The 17,925-nt window shown below is 37.5% G+C and overlaps 1 protein-coding gene across 2 annotated transcripts in view; it reads right to left on the minus strand.

Moving 5' to 3' along the window:
- csmd3b (CUB and Sushi multiple domains 3b) overlaps nucleotides 1–17,925 on the minus strand; it is a 489,673-nt gene that overhangs the window by 192,299 nt on the left and 279,449 nt on the right. For both annotated transcript variants that reach the window (XM_047150624.2, XM_047150623.2), the window contains exons 11-12: nucleotides 7,879–7,982; nucleotides 7,275–7,387 (exon numbers count right to left, since the gene is read on the minus strand). In XM_047150624.2, coding sequence (XP_047006580.2) covers nucleotides 7,275–7,387; nucleotides 7,879–7,982 — 217 coding nt within the window. The remainder of the gene's footprint in view (nucleotides 1–7,274; nucleotides 7,388–7,878; nucleotides 7,983–17,925) is intronic.

Below are 17,925 nucleotides of genomic sequence, written 5' to 3' on the forward strand. Positions count from 1 at the left end.
GCGAGTTGGGTTTCAGAGCCTCACGGATCTGGGCTGGCCGCTGCCGAGGTAACTAGCCGTCTCAGGTTCGGGGATCTCTTATGGATCCGGAAGAGGAGCCGGAGACGAGCGCTGCTCTATCTCTTGCTCTGTCTTCGGGGTTCGGCTCTCCGCTGGATATTGGAGCTCGTGTCGCAACTCCTCCTTCCGCTATGTAAAGCCGGGGTATGTAATTCTTCTCTGACTCCGAGGAGCCAGAAGGATGTGCTAAAAATTGAGAGCAGCATATAAAGAGCTGCTCAAAGTGATTACTAAGGCTGGAAGAGCCTTTTTCTCCCCACTGAAAGTAAATCCCTCACACTGCAGAAACTCCCCTTTCTTCCAGAAGTGCATGACAAAATATCAGGCTTCTGTGGGAAAACCATGCAAACCATGCAGACCTGCTTACTGAGCTCAACATATGGCGGCATTCACCCAGTTCCTTCCCTGTTGCCTTGAGCTCACCCGGGCATCCACAAGTGGAGCCATCACTAGTGCGAGCAAGACCCAGAAGGCGAGTATGGCAGCCCGCCAACCCCCACAGACAGCCAGGGGAACTGGGCGGCCACAGTCACGGCCTGCTACTAGGCCGGATCTGAGAATGGTCATAAAGGCCAAGCAGGCAAAGAAGAGTGGTCCTGAGGGGCCGGGGAGGGACGTATTAGGGGACATGAGGTTGTTAGGTCAGTTAGCCCCCAGTGCTACTGTAGGGCCTCCCCTAGCCAAGGTGGTCCAAAGTTTGCAGTGTTCTCTGTTCAGCGAGCTGTCACAGGGCAATGAAAATCTGATGCTTTCCCTCCAATAGAATGTGGAATAGTGAACGTCACTAAAAGACCATCTGGCAGTGTGGAAACTACTGCCAAATGTGTCTTCATGGGTTCTGTCTACCATAGAAAAGGGTTACCGGGTCCAGTTTATAGCTCAATCCCCCCGGTTCAGAGGTGTGCTCAACACAGTAGTCAGCACAATTAGGGCTGGACGCCATTGTGCACATGTGGCTGAGGTCAGATCTGTACGCTGTTCCCACCATCCCTCTGCTCCCACAAGTTCGCGAGAGTTCGCCAAGACTGGCTATGTCTGCTGCTAGTAGCACCTTATTGGCCAGCTTGAATATGGTTCTCAAAGATAATATCCCTGCTAGATGGCACTCCTTGGGAGATTCCCATACACAGGGATCAACTGTACACCCAGTGAACTGCACAACAGCTACAGTCCTGGACTGTAAGAACATTTCTCAGTGGGGTGGGCTCCATCTACAATCAGGGTTTACGTAGCCGCCATTTCGGCCAGCCACGCCCCAGTTGATGGAGCCTCTGGGGGGCAACATCTTCTAACTTCGAGGTTCATGCTTGTTGTCAGGTGGCTGAGGCCCATCTGCAGGCCACACATACTTTCTTGGGACCTTTCTGTGGTCCTGGAAGGTCTGTCAGGTGCCCCATTTGAGCCCTTAGATTGGATCTACTGTCTCAAGCTAGAGGGCTGATTTATCACCCTTGGCCACAACTATGGAGACTGTGGGTCTGGCCCCTGAGGGGCACCAGCTCATAGATTCTGGTCTCACAACTGAAATTTTAGTGACAATGTTAAATGCTAGAGCACCATCCACAAGGAAATTATATGCACTCAAGTGGCAGCTTTTTGTCTTGTGGTGTGAGGAACGTCAGCTAGACCTAGTGAACTGCGCAATAGCTACAGTCCTGGAGTTCTTACAAGAACAGTTCTCAGCGGGTTGGGCTCCTTCTACAATCAGGGTTTACGTGGCCACCATTTCGGCGAGCCATGCCCGTGTTGATGAGGCCTCTGTGGGGCAACATCCTCTAACTTCGAGGTTCATGCATGGTGTCAGACGGCTGAGGCCCATCTGCAGGCTGCGCATACCTTCCTGAGACCTTTCTGTGGTCCTGGAAGGTCTGTCAGGGACCCCACTTGAGCCCTTAGAGTCAGCGTCTGAGAAGCTTCTGACTCTAAAGGTAGCTCTTCTGCTGGCCCTGACATCTATCAAGTCAGTAGGAGATCTACAAGCTTTCTCAGTGGCATAAGTTGGAGCAGCTGCTGGTCTTCTTTGGTGGCAACAGTAGAGGTGATGCTGTGTCAAAGCAGCACATCTTTAATTGGATCGTGGAAGCAATCTCTATTGCTTATGAGGCGCGCGGTCTCTCTATGTCTCTGGACATAAGGGTTCATTCCACTAGGGTGGTCGCCTCCGCGAAGACTTTGTCCAAAGGGGTATCATTACAGGATGTGTGTGCTGCTGCAGGGTGGTCTATGCCACACACATTCATTCGTTATTACAGCCTGGATATTCCTTCCACTACAGGCTCGAGGGTCTTGCAGTGACCCTTGGGCTTGGGTCTTTTTGAACAGGCCGTGGGTATTCTCATTCCCATAGTGTTATGCTAAACGCAACGTCGAAGTTCCCTTTGAAAGGGAACGTCTGGGTTACGCATATAACCCTGTTCCCTGAGAAGGGAATGAGACGTTGCGTAGCTTTGTCATACCAGGGCAGGCCTGTGAATTGCGTCTTCGCTTCAGATAATAGAGGCTGATGGCGCAGTTCACAGGTACCATATTTAAACCACTCGACGCGCTTAATTGCCACGTCACCTGATCATGACAGGCCTATAAATAGGCATGATTTTACACAAGCTTCAGATGCCGGTCACGTGCGAGAGGTGCTCCCCATAATGTTATGCTAAATGCAACGTCTCGTTCCCTTCTCAGGGAACAGGGTTACATGCATAACCCAGACGTTATAGGTTTTGATTTGATGGCTTCTACATTATCGAGTCAGTACAAAAACTTTTCCAAACATTAGTTTTCCAGCACAAAATGAAATGTTACAGAAAAAATGTTTGGTTATCAGTACAGAACGCAGCATATTATTTAAGAGACCACTTTTCAGACAAAAAACACAATGAAGGCTGCTGGGTTTTGCTGCAAACATAAGAACCAAGTGGGACAGTCAAAGTCTCCAGAAGTAGTGACTGGTTCTCAGTAAAACTTACCAGCTAATTTCCTCTGAGACTACTTTTTTTTTTTTTTTAAAGCAACAGATCTTCACATCAAATATTGACTTTGTTCCATGTATTACTATTTACTGCTCTTAATAGTATTTTTTAATGTAGGAACATTTAATTGCATTATTGTTGAATTACCCTTGCTCTTTTATTTGCATGTGCCTAAGATTTTGCACAGTACTGCATACAGTATGTTCCCCTCCCCAACCCATCTTGTCCAGAAGCTCAGGCTATGAACCTTTTAGTTTGTTATTACTTGTCTAGAACATGTTTTTTTTTTTTTTATTTTTTTTTTTTTTATTTTTTTTTTTTATTAAAGTAGTAAAACTAAAGACTCTCTATATGTATCTAAAATTATGTTATAATTTAAAATAACATAACAAATAAAATCACCGGTAAAAGATCTGTGCAGGAATGTGAGTCAGAACCACCGAGCTGGAAAACTACACCGCAAACCTTTAAACAATATCTTAAAAAAGTATAACACTATATAGCATTGTTACTGGTAGTGCCATGAAATATGTGCACTGTTGCAGTGTCTGTAATGGAACTGAGAAATAAATGTTTTGTTTTTTGGTCAAGGGTTTGTTTTTCATTTTAGTATTGTAGCACCACATAGGCACCATAGGCACTAACACACACAATGTGGGAATTTACCATGCTCTCTGATGCTCTATAACACAAAGGTAGCTCTGCTTTACAAACAGAAACCATCTTTACTAGAGATGCCACAATGCCATTTTTTCTTTTCCGATACTGAAATTTTGAGTATCAGCCAATACCGAGTACCAATCAGATATCCATCCTAACACAAGAAAATCCAGTCAACCTCTTTACATGTAAACATTTCCAATTCCAACAATATATTTTTTTCAATTCCAATTAAAATCTTTGCCATTTGTTATGGGATCTAATATTTGACATGTTTTGTTCGATATTTGATCCATTTCTTTTAAGCTAGTATTGGCCCGATACAAATACTGGATCAGACCCATTTTTTGCTTTACAGACCTTATGTGCAAAATAAATAAATATATAAAATAAAATAAATTATCTTTAAATACCACATAAAAAATATCAGCATAGAACAAAACTTTCTTAGATGTCAGTTCAGACAGGATTATAAATACCGCATGCTATATTAATACAACTTGTGACTCAGTATAAATATTTAATAATACATCTCATGAAATGAATGTGAAGGCAGGATTACCAAACACTGCCAATGCCAGTTCTCATAATCTGCACAGGTGTTCAAGTTAATTTTTCAGTCTGGATAATGAAATACATTTTAAGCTGTGCACTCAGATAAACCTTTCAACTTTGTTAAGGATTTCGTTCTTTCTTTCTAATAAGATTCATCACTTGTAAGTGTTTCAGAATATGAGTAACTATGGCTGAGAACCAGACTAAAGTAATTAAGTTGGTGAAACTGAAGAAAAAGAAAGTGATGCAACATTTTTAAGCTACCTTGAAAAAATATTTTAATATTCAGATATTAGAATATTTATAAAGAACATCTGACAAAATATAAGCTTTCATGAAATACCATATTTATTTGAGCAAATATTTCACCAACTACTTTTTAAACTTTGCCTTGATTAGCTAGGTAAAGGATTCATTGGATTAATAACACTTGCATTTTGGCTATATCTTCCCATCACTCATAAAGCTTCCAGTTTTGAGTCTCCATTTATTTACATAGAAAAACCTACACACTTTTAACTGAAATGAGGCAAACATATGCCGAAAAAAACATACACTAACAACTCAGCAAGACTGTAACCTCCCTCAGGATTATTGACTCATATGCTGCCATTTTAGAATAAACAACAAATATTAGATGTGATGGAAGACAGACAGCAAGCAGCTTGGATATATTCAGAAAAAAATATCAATAACTAACTAAACAAATTCATGTGCATTCAGAGAAAAATGGCTTCCCTGAAAACGTATTACTTTCCTTAAGATTGCAATTCCCTAGCCTCGCGTTAAAAAAAGTTTCTGGGGATTTCTAAAAGTTCTACATGGAATTTAGAAGAAAATATGGGAACAAATATCTGGGAAACAAATTGTAATTCACTCATTTGTTCCTTTATCATTGCTTTCTGAGTTTAAGTTCCAAAGGATTCGCCTAACCCCAACCCCCAATTCATGTGTGTTTCTCTCTCTCATTACCCTAGATGGCATGCTGTTTATCACGCTGACATTAATTTATTACTAAACCTTGAGGCAGTAGAGATAATCAAAGATATGGGCTATGCAAAGACTCCTGCTTCTTTTGAGTGCATATTGCACATGTTAAACTAAGGGAAGTCTCATTCCTGTAGCCATAGCTTTGACACAAACCACTACCATGACAAGTGGACTGCTTGATTTCGCTCTACCCTCCATGTTGAACATCTATCAAACACTGCTGTGGAAACACAAAGAGAATGACCTTTGACAGTAACTCAGTAACTCCTGTCAGAGGACACGAAAATATTTCCACTCCTTTCAGCTGAATCAATTGAAAGGAATAGAAAGAATGACTCACTTTCTTGACAGGACCGTTCAATTAAATGTGGTCTGCTATTGCTTGCAACGCCTTTTCATTTCTTTCTTCCTCTGTTTTCGCAAGGTCTCTGTATCTTCCTTCATATTAGTTTGCTAGTCTAACCCAGGAATAATACAAAGGGCAAACATGTATAGATTTCCCTAGAAATCTGACATTTGAAACATTTAAAAAATGTATTAAGTCAAAAATAAATGTTGTCTCCATTCGATACTGTAAAAACGTGCGGTAAATATAGTGCATTAAATTTACAGAAGCAAACAGTTTTATTATTTTACAGGATTGTAGTGTAAATTATTAGAGCAGTGATCAGGTTTTTGTAGAGGAGGTGGACGCAAGTGCAGATTCATATTAGAGAAAAAAAAAATAATATTGGCAAAGATTTTGAGGCAGAAAGACATCCAAGGACTAGAGGACATAGCACGACACTTTAACAACAACAAAAGACTAGACAATTGCTGCATCTCAATTTGCCTACCTATATTATGCACTAAAAGTATGTACTCTTTTTGTGAAGAAAAAGAAAAACTTTTGAGTGAGCAGCAAAAGAATATGCAAGTACCGGGACATAATGACACATCATGTAACAGAAGAGAACGCTGTTGTCTCTTTGTTGCATATCAGCTTTTCTTCATTCATTATTCCTTATATAGTTTATACTATATAATTTAATTTATCATTCCTCTGATTTATTTTTCCACATTTCATTTACACCTTTCTACAATGCATCATTGAATTCAGTGAAGCAAATTGTCACAAAACTCCTCCTCCCTCACGGAGTTGTGGGTAATATTAGCTGAAAAAGTGTCCACAGATCCATACTTCGAAAATCTACCCCAAAATAGTAGACCATTCAGGTAACTTTGGGATACTCATTTCAACAAGTCACCATTTGGGACACACAATTCTAATCTCAGATACTATTTAGGACAGTTAGTAGACGACTTGGGATACAGCAAATGAGTGAGGTGCAAGACATGACTTAAACACTCATGCTCATTAACCAACCAACAACATGACACAGGTGCAAAGAGTCATGTGACATACAGTGGCTCATGCCAGTCATGTGCCATTTCGACGTAACCATGACAGCACTGCATTGGTTTACAGTAAAATAACAGAAAATGCACCATAGTTGGAGATATTTTAGGTCGTAGTGAGAACTGTAAAGATTCTCTGAAAATGAATGCATCGTTTTTTGAGCTTTTCATTTATGGACTATATTTGGTGAACACAAACCATCTTTTAGTTTAAGTTTATACACTAGTACAAACTTCTGTGTAGTAAAGCACTGAAATTTGTCTTTAGTGCAAGCTTTTTCAAAAGTAAGCTAGTTGAGGGAAGTGATGGCTCAGTATTAAGCCTTTAAGCTACAGATCAGAAGGATGTGAATTGAAATCTCAGCACCACCAAGTTCCCTTAAGCAAGACCCTTAACCTTCAACTGCTCAATTGTATCCTACCACAATTGTAAGTTGCTTTGGATAAACATGTCTGCTGAATGAGAAAATGTAGTAGAACCATACAGAGATACTGTACTGTAAAAAGTACAGTAATTACCTCTAAATATATATTACAGTACTTTACAGTACTACAGTACTGTAAATTAGGTCCCCGATTTCATTTAATCTTCCTGCTGGTACTGAAGCAATATTGTTTCATAATAATATCATATATCCCCTTCACCTTTGTAGTTAATCTTGAAACCAATGGAGCCAACGCTTTCATCAGATTGAAGATGAAGCCACATCTGATAGGTCATGCTGACAATGAGGTCCGGAACAAAGCTGCCCGTCAGCCTGACAAAACACATGCATATGAGTCAGATATATAGGAGCATTATAGTACAATTACATGCACTTCACCGTTAATCATATGTCTAAATTTCACTTTTATTTAATAGTAATTTATATGTGCTTTTCCACTGCAAAAGAAAACATCAAAAGTGGTTCCAATTTGGCACCAAACTTGAACTTGTGATGTCAGGCAGGGTAATTTCATCAACATGACAACAAAACAAGCTGTTCAATTCTTTGAAGAAATAACCTTATACTGCTGTGTGCTACAAAGTGAGTGAGAGCAATACTATTAATGCTAAGTAACACCCTCACAGACACACAATTTAACTAGATAATGTAACAACCTTTTAAAACAATGCTTCAAATGAATTGCACTAAAACAAGTAGTGAGTCAAATTAGTAATAATTGGACAATAATTACAACATAGTTATAATATAAAAAACATTCAGTACTCCAAATTGCAGTTAGGTAGCAAGACGGGGACACTCACACTTGCAGGATTGTCCGGGGGTCTCCTACTTCTCCACCATCTCCAATAGTTAGTGTGTCATAACCGAGCTCTAGGTCAAACTCCTCAAAGTTAATCTGAATCACCTGTCCAGAAGAAAAGATAAATAAAGCTTAGCAACATGACCTGACAAGAATGGATTGACCTTAGAAAAATGGCTTGACGTAGTTTATGAATAAAAATAAATTGTGTAATACAGGTGAAAGCCACAATTGTTTTATTTGTATAGTGTACTTCCGAGATTCTAAAAAATAATTAACTAACCAATAATCAGTCAGGTGACTATCCTCAACCAGCCTGTCAACTAATAGCTACGGTTTATGGTAATTAATATTTAGTAGATATTCTACAGACATTCTACAGATTATCAACGTGTGACTTTTTTCTTTTACTTTATTTAGATGGTCCAAATGATAGTTAATGTTTGATAGATAATCTATAGATTAGAGATGTAACAGAATATGAATATGTTATTGGGAATTAACAGATAAGGTGTTCCATACATATACAAATACAGATACAAATATGAGGTGCAATATTATATTTGTTTGTTTGTTTGTTTGTTTGTTTATTTATTTTTGCCAGAAAGGCTCATAGGGCATCTTGTTGTGAGGAATGCAACAAAATAGTCCTGTTATTAGAAGGTTTTTACTTTCATGTGAGCTCAGAAGCTATGATGCTTGCAAGACCAAGAATACAAATATAGGACAAAGCAATACAGATATTGTATTGAGTACTAAGCATAACCGGATACAGACAGTGGCATTGCATTACTGGTCTACTATAGACTACAGATAGATAGTTAGTTGATAGGCCGGTTCATGACAGTCTATAGAAGGTTTATATGTAGACTATGCACGTAAAGTGTTGTTTCTAGTATAAATATTTTTGTTCCTGAAAGATGACATACGATTTCATTAAAAGGAAAACATTTAAGCCCAAGTAAACATTGTAAACCCAATTTGTTACCACTGAAGGAGGTTCAGCTGGGTAAGATATTTAATTTTCAATTAGTTTCTGGGTATATGGTCGGTTATGTAGCTAACATAACGTTCCACTAAAAGACAATCTACACATGCAGTATTATTTCAACAGCCCAGTCACTGACTTGATTAAGGCATATTGCTGTTAACAACATAAATCACATTAACTACATCTGTTTTTTTCTAACATGTAAAACTATTGCAACCAATGTTTTTCCAAGATATGTATCTGTTTTTGTTTTTTCCTTACCTTGGAACTACACACAATGTTTAAACTGTACTGCCTAACTTTTCCTAAATTTGTCAGATAGACTATTCCGAGTTATTCCTTCCCTCAGAAGGTGACATACAGTACTGTTGCTATAGTGTAAGGGGCCCTGCAAAGGGCCTTCACTACCAATTCAGTAAGGTAATACAATTGTTCTTGCTGAATGCATATCATCAAAAGATGCACAGATATAGCATTCAGATGTTCTTTTCCCACTAAATTCATATATAGTGGCATTTCATTTACAACTCAATATTGCTATAAAGTAAGAGAAGTAATAAAATGACTATAATAAACCTGCATATCATGTGAAAAAGTAATCAAGTCGCTATAATATGGGCTGCACCAATTTATTTCTGTAGCCCATTAAAAAAAGTTCTCTATTTGTACTTAATGCCTCTGCAGAGATATTTTGCTGTTTATCTGCAATGCTCTGTCCCAGCACAGTGTAAGAATATTCCACTTCCTGCTCCTTTTGCCTCCGATCAGTGCTATTATACAGTGGGGGAAATAAGTAATGAAGGCGTCAACATTTTTTTCAGTAAATATATTTCCAGTGAGGCTATTCACATGAAATTTTCACCAGAAATCAGTATTGACTCAATAAATCCAGAAATATAAAGAACTCATAACATTAAAGTTCATAAATAAAGTTATAAGTGTAATAAAGTGGAATGACAGAGGAAAAAAGTATTGAACACGCTAAGAAAAAGCAGTTCTCCAAGGCAAGGTAAGGCAAGGAACCAGCTAAAATTCATAAGTAATTATTCCCCCTTTCTGTGCAAATTAATATCAGCTGGGTTAGTAAATTGATGTTGAATTGAAATTGAAATTGAAAACATGTCATGATGGGTAAAAGCAAAGAGCTCTCCCAAGAGCTTCGGAACCTTATTGTTGCAAAACATATTGATGGAATCGGATACAGATGTATTTCAAAACGTCTGAATCCTCCAGTAAGCACCATTGGGGCCATTATCTGCAAGTGGAAGCAACATTACTCCGTCATCAACTGGACACGCACAGGAACTCCTCACAAGATTTCTGACCAGGTAGTCGGAAGAATAGTCAGAAGAGTAGCCCAAGAGCCAAGCACCACTCGGAAAGAGCTCCAGAAACATTTAGAGGCAGCAGATACCATCGTCACAGAGAAAAAAATAGGCAATGCACTCCACTGCTCACGCTCACCCCGCAGACTGCATTACTAAAGAAAAGGTATGTCGAAGCTCGTTTAAAGTTTGTTACAACTTATTTGGACAAGCCTATGAAATACTGGGAGAGTGTAGTCTAGTCAGAAGAGAGCAAAATTTTACTTTTTGTTCTGTCATACTACACATCATGTTTGGAGAAGAAATGGCACTGCACATCACCCTAAAAACACTATACCAACAGTGAAGTTTGGAGGTGAAGCATCATGGTGTGGGGCTGTTTTTCATCACATGATACTGGCAGACTTCATATAATTGAAGGAACGATGAATGGAGCCCTTTACCGAGAGATTCTTGAGAAGAATCTGCTGCCATTCACTAGAATGATGAAGATGAGACGTGGGTGGACTGCCAGCAGGACAACGATCCAAAACATACAGCAAAAGAAACTCTCAACTGGTTTCAGAGAAAATAAATCAAGGTGTTAGAATGGCCCAGTCAATCACCTGACTTCAATCCAATTGAACAAGATTTAAAGACAATATGTTTAGAAGAATGGGACAAAATCACACCTGAATACTGCGGCCCATTAAGTTCTTCATACAGGAAGCGTCTTGAAGATGTCTTTACAAACAAAGGCTTCTCCACTAAGTATTAAATAAATTTCAGTTAGCGTGTTCAATACTTTTTTCCTGTGTCATTGCTCTTCATTACACATAACTTCATTTATGGACTTTAATGTTTGGAATTCTTTATATTTCCGGATTTCTTGAGTTAATACTGATGTCTGGTGAAAATTTCATGTGAATAACCTCATTGGAAATATATTTACTTAAATAATTTGACGCATTCAATACTTATTTCCCCCACTGTACATTATGCAATAAAAATGTCTAAATGTCATTACTTATAAAAGAATGGATATAAAGTACTTTGTTTAAGTTAAGAAGTCTAAAAGACAAACTAAAACATGTTTACATTTTCAATTTGTTGAATCACTGTTAGAATGGCAGCATTACTAAGGACATGACCTATTTCATCAAGTAAACGATTCAGCTGAAGGACAGTTTAATGTACGCAAATCCACCACCAGCTTTTTTTCTTTTATCCTCTTAACTATGAAGTGCACTTATCTCTAATTAACATATGTAAAAAAATTTTCCAGTTCAGCTTCATACAGCTTTAACATTCAGCAAGATACTTCGAGTAAAATTAGGCTTCTTGTTGTCATCATTGACCCAACAAGCTGCCTTGTCCGTGCAGAAACATTAAACATGCATATACTGCCCCAAGGCATCCAAATTCTCATTTTCTTCAGTTTAGGCTTGCCAAATGGGATCAATAATAACACTCCATTCTCTGGACCACCTGCTGCACACAATCCGAACAGACAGCAATAGCAGGCTCAGGACTCAGGACTATATTGTATTGTATGTTTTGGACCACAGTAGAAGGAACCACAAAGAGAAAATGAAGAAATTTATACTGATTTAGCTGATTTATCTCATGCTCTTGCTGAACACTCTTAGGACAAAAATAATGTTCTATTCAGAACCCCAAGAGATCAGTTTCTTAGCCGAAATGTAGAGCCTTACAGTGGGTTCCAGCTTTCAAAGCACCCTTGAAGTACAATTGTTTTGGACTATGCAATACTGGTGACACTGTAATTACCATAAGTAAGACACTGTTTTAAATTAACCAGTAAAATGCTGCTCCTATATCAATTGAACTGCTGTATGAATCATAAAACTTTAATTGTAGAAAAACTGCTGCACATGAGGTTGTGTGCCCACAAACAGCAGGCACAAACACTACTTTGAAGCTGGTTTATGCTATTGGCATTGAGTGATGAGTTAGGAAAAAGTTATTAGAAAAGTGTTTGTGCACACAGTGCAGTGACCAGCAGTCAAGCCACAACAGCCATGAGCATGCCATTTTGACTACATGTGCCAGTACAGATCCATCAAGCATAAGTAGGGTATCGCGTTCACCTACCATGCAGTAAAACTGTGCAGCTGTGGGTCACTGCAATTCACACGACAATCAAAATAAAGACAAAAAGGTAGTTAGAAAATAATTGGCTTGGAGTGATTTATAAGGACCTTTCAAATGGAGAATAATAATAATAACGTGCTATTTTTGCACTACAGCCATTTTGCAGCACAGCACCACTTGAGTGCTTATGAGAAGGATTCATTGTACACTTGTTCTCTTCGTTTTAAAGCAATTTACATTGTTCAATGAATACATTCCAAGGAATGTGTGATACCTTAAGTTTGGATAAGTTTGGCATAGAATCCAGAATCCTTTATTAATCATTTCTGAGCACAGTTTATTGTGATTTATAAGCTAGTGCTGTTGGATTCTCAAATGTAATTGGTCAGAAGTTTCTGATTCATTTTCCTCAGCAGAACAGCTCTGACAGTAGTGCCTAGAACTAGCTGTAGCGCAAATCATAGGTTTTCATGAAAGTGCTCATCAAATGTTACTATTTTTATAATAACAAATCATTCACAGGGACTTCTATGGTAGACCTCCACATAATTCATGGCGAATAATAAATGGATTTTAAAAATGTGGTGTGATATAATAAAGAAAATCTTGAGTGGAGTCTTGAGTGTCAGTACTTTGTAACAGTAAGGTGTTCTGCCAAAGGAGAGACTTCAAGGCAGAGGACTTTGTGCTTTCTGGTTTAACGTGAAAAGAGAAGAAAAAAGAGAGGCTGATGAGGGAATGACTGTTTATAGCTGCTATGATTTAAATGATTAAAGGAATTAACTTTATGTGTCTATAAATGGATAAAAAGTACACGCCGGTCATTAATAATAAATAAATTGCTGTGGTAAAGGAATAGAATACTTTGAGATATGCTGTTATAGGAAATGAATCACCTGGAATGTGGGAAGTTATCATACCACCCATCATGTTTTATCCCTTACATATACCAATTTCATTACATTTTTTCACAACAAAGTATGGTATGAACTATAGCAAACAGTCTATGCTATAGATTTCCATTATAGGCTTGCTTTTCTACACAGCTAGAAAACAGTAGCAGCCTGTCACCTCTATGCAAGAAAAAACTCAAATGACACTGATGTTTAAGAGTCAAATCATGCCTTTTCTTTTACAAAACACCGTAGGAGTATACAAAATAACTCCTTAACAACACAATAAAGTGCTGCATTGTAATGTCTGAAGTACAGGCATCTCTTAAGCTGCATTTAGGGACACTCAGTCTACTGCGCTAAAAGGACTAAAGAGCCTTACTCATTAATAAAAAGGATGGCAGAGATATTTAAATAAAGAGCATTAGACCAAAATTGTAACATATATATATATATATATATATATATATATATATATATATATATATATATATATATATATATAGTTAATCTGATGCATAGGGTGAACTTTTAAAATCAATAATCGGTGTTTCTGTATCAAAGGAACGTGTCCGTGTGTTAGTCAGCCCGCCAGGAAGTCATTAAGGCAGTAAGGTAAGATAAACAATCAGTGAATTCATTTTACCCCCCAGTGTGTACAATTTTATTTGCAAATCAAATTACACAACAGGAGGTAATGCAATACCTATATGTTTTCAGGGACAAAATATTTACTCTACCAGAGCTGCAATGCATGAAGCCATGTTACTTTAATTAGCTTTAATTAAAAGCTACGATCTGGGGCCCAACACCGTCCACTAGTTATTGATACAAGGTCAAGATCTTTCAATTTCTCTCTTATTTACGGCCAGGGGCATCACTAGAGCTTTATGGATGGGGGGCTATGCCTTTAATAGGGGTTCACCAAGGAGAAAAAAAAAGGCCCCTGTTTGTTCGTCATGAATTATTAGGGTAAAACTGATTTTAAAAAGATGGCTATTGAGTAAAGTAGATCTGTTTCTTCATAGTCTGTACATAAATGCTTTCTGACAACAGTCACAGATTAAGCAAACAGATATCTCAGTTGGTGCAATCAGAAAGAGTGTCATTATTTGCTCTTTAGTTCCATCCATCTATTTTCCATATGGCTTATCCGCTTATTTTAGGAAAACTAACAACCCGCATGTGAAGATATTCCACAGTGAATACAATCTGAGTGTTTTAATTGCTCAATTATTTTATGTTTATATTCCATCAGATATCAATAAATAGATTCTGCGGGGGAAAAAACGACAGCCTCTGAAAACACTTTCAGGTTGAATATGTTGCAATGTTGCCAGTAGCACATGAAGAGATTCTCTCATGCCTATCCATCATTTTGTGTGTGCACAGCGCTCAGTGGACAGGAAGTGTAAACATACCAAGAAGAGAAGACAGATGAGATGTGGCAGAGAGCAACAAAGAAAATCCAATCTTGCCACTGAATAAGTGAATGAAGATGGACCAGAAAAAGAAATTCTTAAAACAAGTTGGACTTATCAAGAGGGTAGACCAGAATAAACATTGGTGTGGCTTTTCATCAGAGAGCTGAGAGCAATGAAGGATTAGAAAAGTGATGGAGCGCTAGATCTACTTCTGCTGGAAAGAACTTTCGGCTATAAGAACATCCAAGAAGAGGGGCTATGGAATTAGCTAGCTATTGTGCACTAAAGTGTTGCTGTAAGCCGGTTTTGCCCTACACGATTTCAGTCTTTTAAGATGATTCCTTGACACACTGTATGAGATGATCCCAATAAATTCCAACTTCTATTATAGACTGTATGATAATGTGCCAGATTATATGATGAAGATCCTCTGCCATTTCCACTACAGTATCTGTAACGGTCCCATGAATTTTGTCATCCTATATCATCATACTATTAGTGGCTTTTAGATGAGTGTTATAGCTAGAGTGTCATGACAATGTCATATCACTGAATTTAGTTGTCGGCTGTCTTTGTTGCAATGGCACTAAATTGGCCGCTTATGAGCACGTCACATTGTGCATTCTATGACTGCTGATCTCAGCTTATGAATTGTTTTACAATGTGCCATGCCAATCTTGTCTCAGACAGCAAAATTGAGTTGAAAAAACGTACAGTTTAAGATGCAGAAGAGGTAACTTGATATAAGTTTAGAGCATTAAAAGTGAGTTTTGGTGGAACTTGTCAAAAGTTCACAAGTTCAAACTGAGACCCAAGCATGCCCCTTGAGTTGCATCACGCTCCCCATAATGAGTGCTGTTTTCCCCAACTGTGCGCACCACTGTCTCTTCTTATTTTCTAAGTTGTGCATACAGTATATTGCCTGTGTTCTTTTTTTGCTTCACTGCAAAGTCTTATGATGCAAGCCTGGCTCTTGTGTTTTAGGATATTCTGTATTTTTCGACTCATGTCTGTGTGTGGGTGTGGTTCTTCTTTTCATTTCCTATTGCTTACATATTATTTATGTTTTATCCAGTCTGCCTGTTGCCTGTCTTCAGCTATGAAGTCTGACCATGATTTCTGGATTATCTTTACTAAACTAAGCAGTGGAATGTTCTGTTTTGTTTCTACAAAATTATTGTTAGCTATTTAAATTTTCTGTAGAACACAAAATCATTTTGTAATAATGTACGCTACTGGATATAAGGATAGGCATCCGCACTTTTATAAGCAAGGTCTCACAGCAGGTGCCATTTGTGTTTTATTTGTCTTCTGTGCTGAATAATCCATTAAGTAATTTTTATACACTAAGATTAATCATAGCTTCAACATGCACTTTTCAGTAATCAGTACCAAACCAAACAGGGACTACTTAAATCTAATTAACAGTGGTATACTTATTGTAAAACAGAATAGCATGGTCCATGTAACCGCTAAACAGTTAGATGTTCCTTGTTACATAAAGTAGGTGAAATACAAAACAATTTACTAAACACATTTTTGATGCTAAACTACAGAGTCCCTGAAGTGATCTGTGCAAAAATGAATAAATAAATAAAATCACAGAGACTTTTGCAGAGAAACTTTTCACGAGAGCACCAGAACAATTTCTCGTGCACACACGTTACAGTTTCCGGTGTGTATAGCTCTCTTCCATTTGCGTCATTGCCATCGTTCATTTAAAGAAACTGAGAGCATGGCTGCACATGAATTTATAGAGATACATTTGAAACTTAGCCTTCAATACAAAAACAGAGAGCCCGATAAATTTCCAAACAAAAATTGATGTTACAGATATATTATAGATCAGTGATGTACGTTCTCATCCCTATCTCATCCTCTGTGGTAATGACACAATCGAAAAAGAACTACACACACACACACACACACACACACACACACACACCAGAAACTGTAACACGAATTTTTTTTTCTGCACAGGTCACTTTAGGGGCTCCATACCAAACATATACAAACCTACTGTTTTTCTATCTTATACCATCCAAAATAAAGACTATTTTTACAGAACGATGTATATTTCAAACTCCTATTAATTACACAGCACCTTTATCTTGGAACTGCAATGCAACCTGACACACATGAAGGCTGACCTTTCCTTCTGTAAATGCAATTACAAATCTGTGACAATTATGAGCCAGTACACGTCGCGGCCTATAACAGTCAGCACAGGAGCACTATGCAGCTTTCACTGTATGTCCAACTGCACTTCCAACCCTTCTGTCAAAATAGTACAGCTGATAAAACTCTCATAGGCCTAATGGCACTAACACGAAAAGAAAGGAATGCCTCACACCTTATTGTGCTAAAAATCAACATTACAGGTGTGAAAAATGAGCCTCTATAGAAATCCCTCTCAGGGATATAAAACTTGGGGTAATTACTGATGGCTCTTATCCTTCCTATTGCAATTCAGCACAGTTAAATCTGTAAAACTGCTTTCTGACAACAGGTGTTGTTAAAAGCCCAATATACATATACGGAATGACGTGAAGGGTGTAGCACTCTTTAGTAATCAATAGTGTAGCAAGAGTGTAGTTAGGTCTGTCGTGTAAAAGATAGTAAACAAACCCAATGAATCCATGTATTTAGATTTACAATGCAAAAATCTTAACATGTAAAACTAGCTTTAATACAGTATATTCTAAATTATCTAGTATTTCCTATTATAACTTGATACTAAACCAAATATAGGATTTTAAACTTATTTCTAGACATTTCTACCCATTTCAAGCTTTAAATGTACTTATAATTAGCTAATTAGCAAACTGTTAATAGAGCAAGACTATTTTGAGCTTGACATTCATAAAAACAAATGCCTAGATAAGTTTAATATTCTTACATTTCATTTATTCAATCTTACAATATGAAATATTAGACAAATGTGGAAAATTTTCCAAATAATTATTTTTAATTTGTTAATATTGCATTTTTTGCAGTGTCAGATTATAGGATGTTTTTTGTAGTGCTTTGTTATGTCCATTCAGGGTAGTTTGCATCCATAGCTAATATTCTGAGTAAAGAATCAGTCTATCTTAATAAAAATATAAATGTATTTAATTGTATTTTCAATATACTGAAATTTTTCAAAGAGTGTTTTAGAAATATATTAACAAAATCATTTATATAAAATAAGCTGAATATATTTAAAGCATACACAAGTATACTTGAATTAGTTTCATTTTAGCATAGATAAGTACACTTAAAACAATTAAAGTTGGACTTTAATGCTGCTTTATACAAAGTACACTAAGTAGAAAAATA

The sequence above is a fragment of the Ictalurus punctatus genome, chromosome 24 (assembly GCF_001660625.3).
Source record: "Ictalurus punctatus breed USDA103 chromosome 24, Coco_2.0, whole genome shotgun sequence".
Classification (NCBI taxonomy): Eukaryota; Metazoa; Chordata; class Actinopteri; order Siluriformes; family Ictaluridae; genus Ictalurus; species Ictalurus punctatus.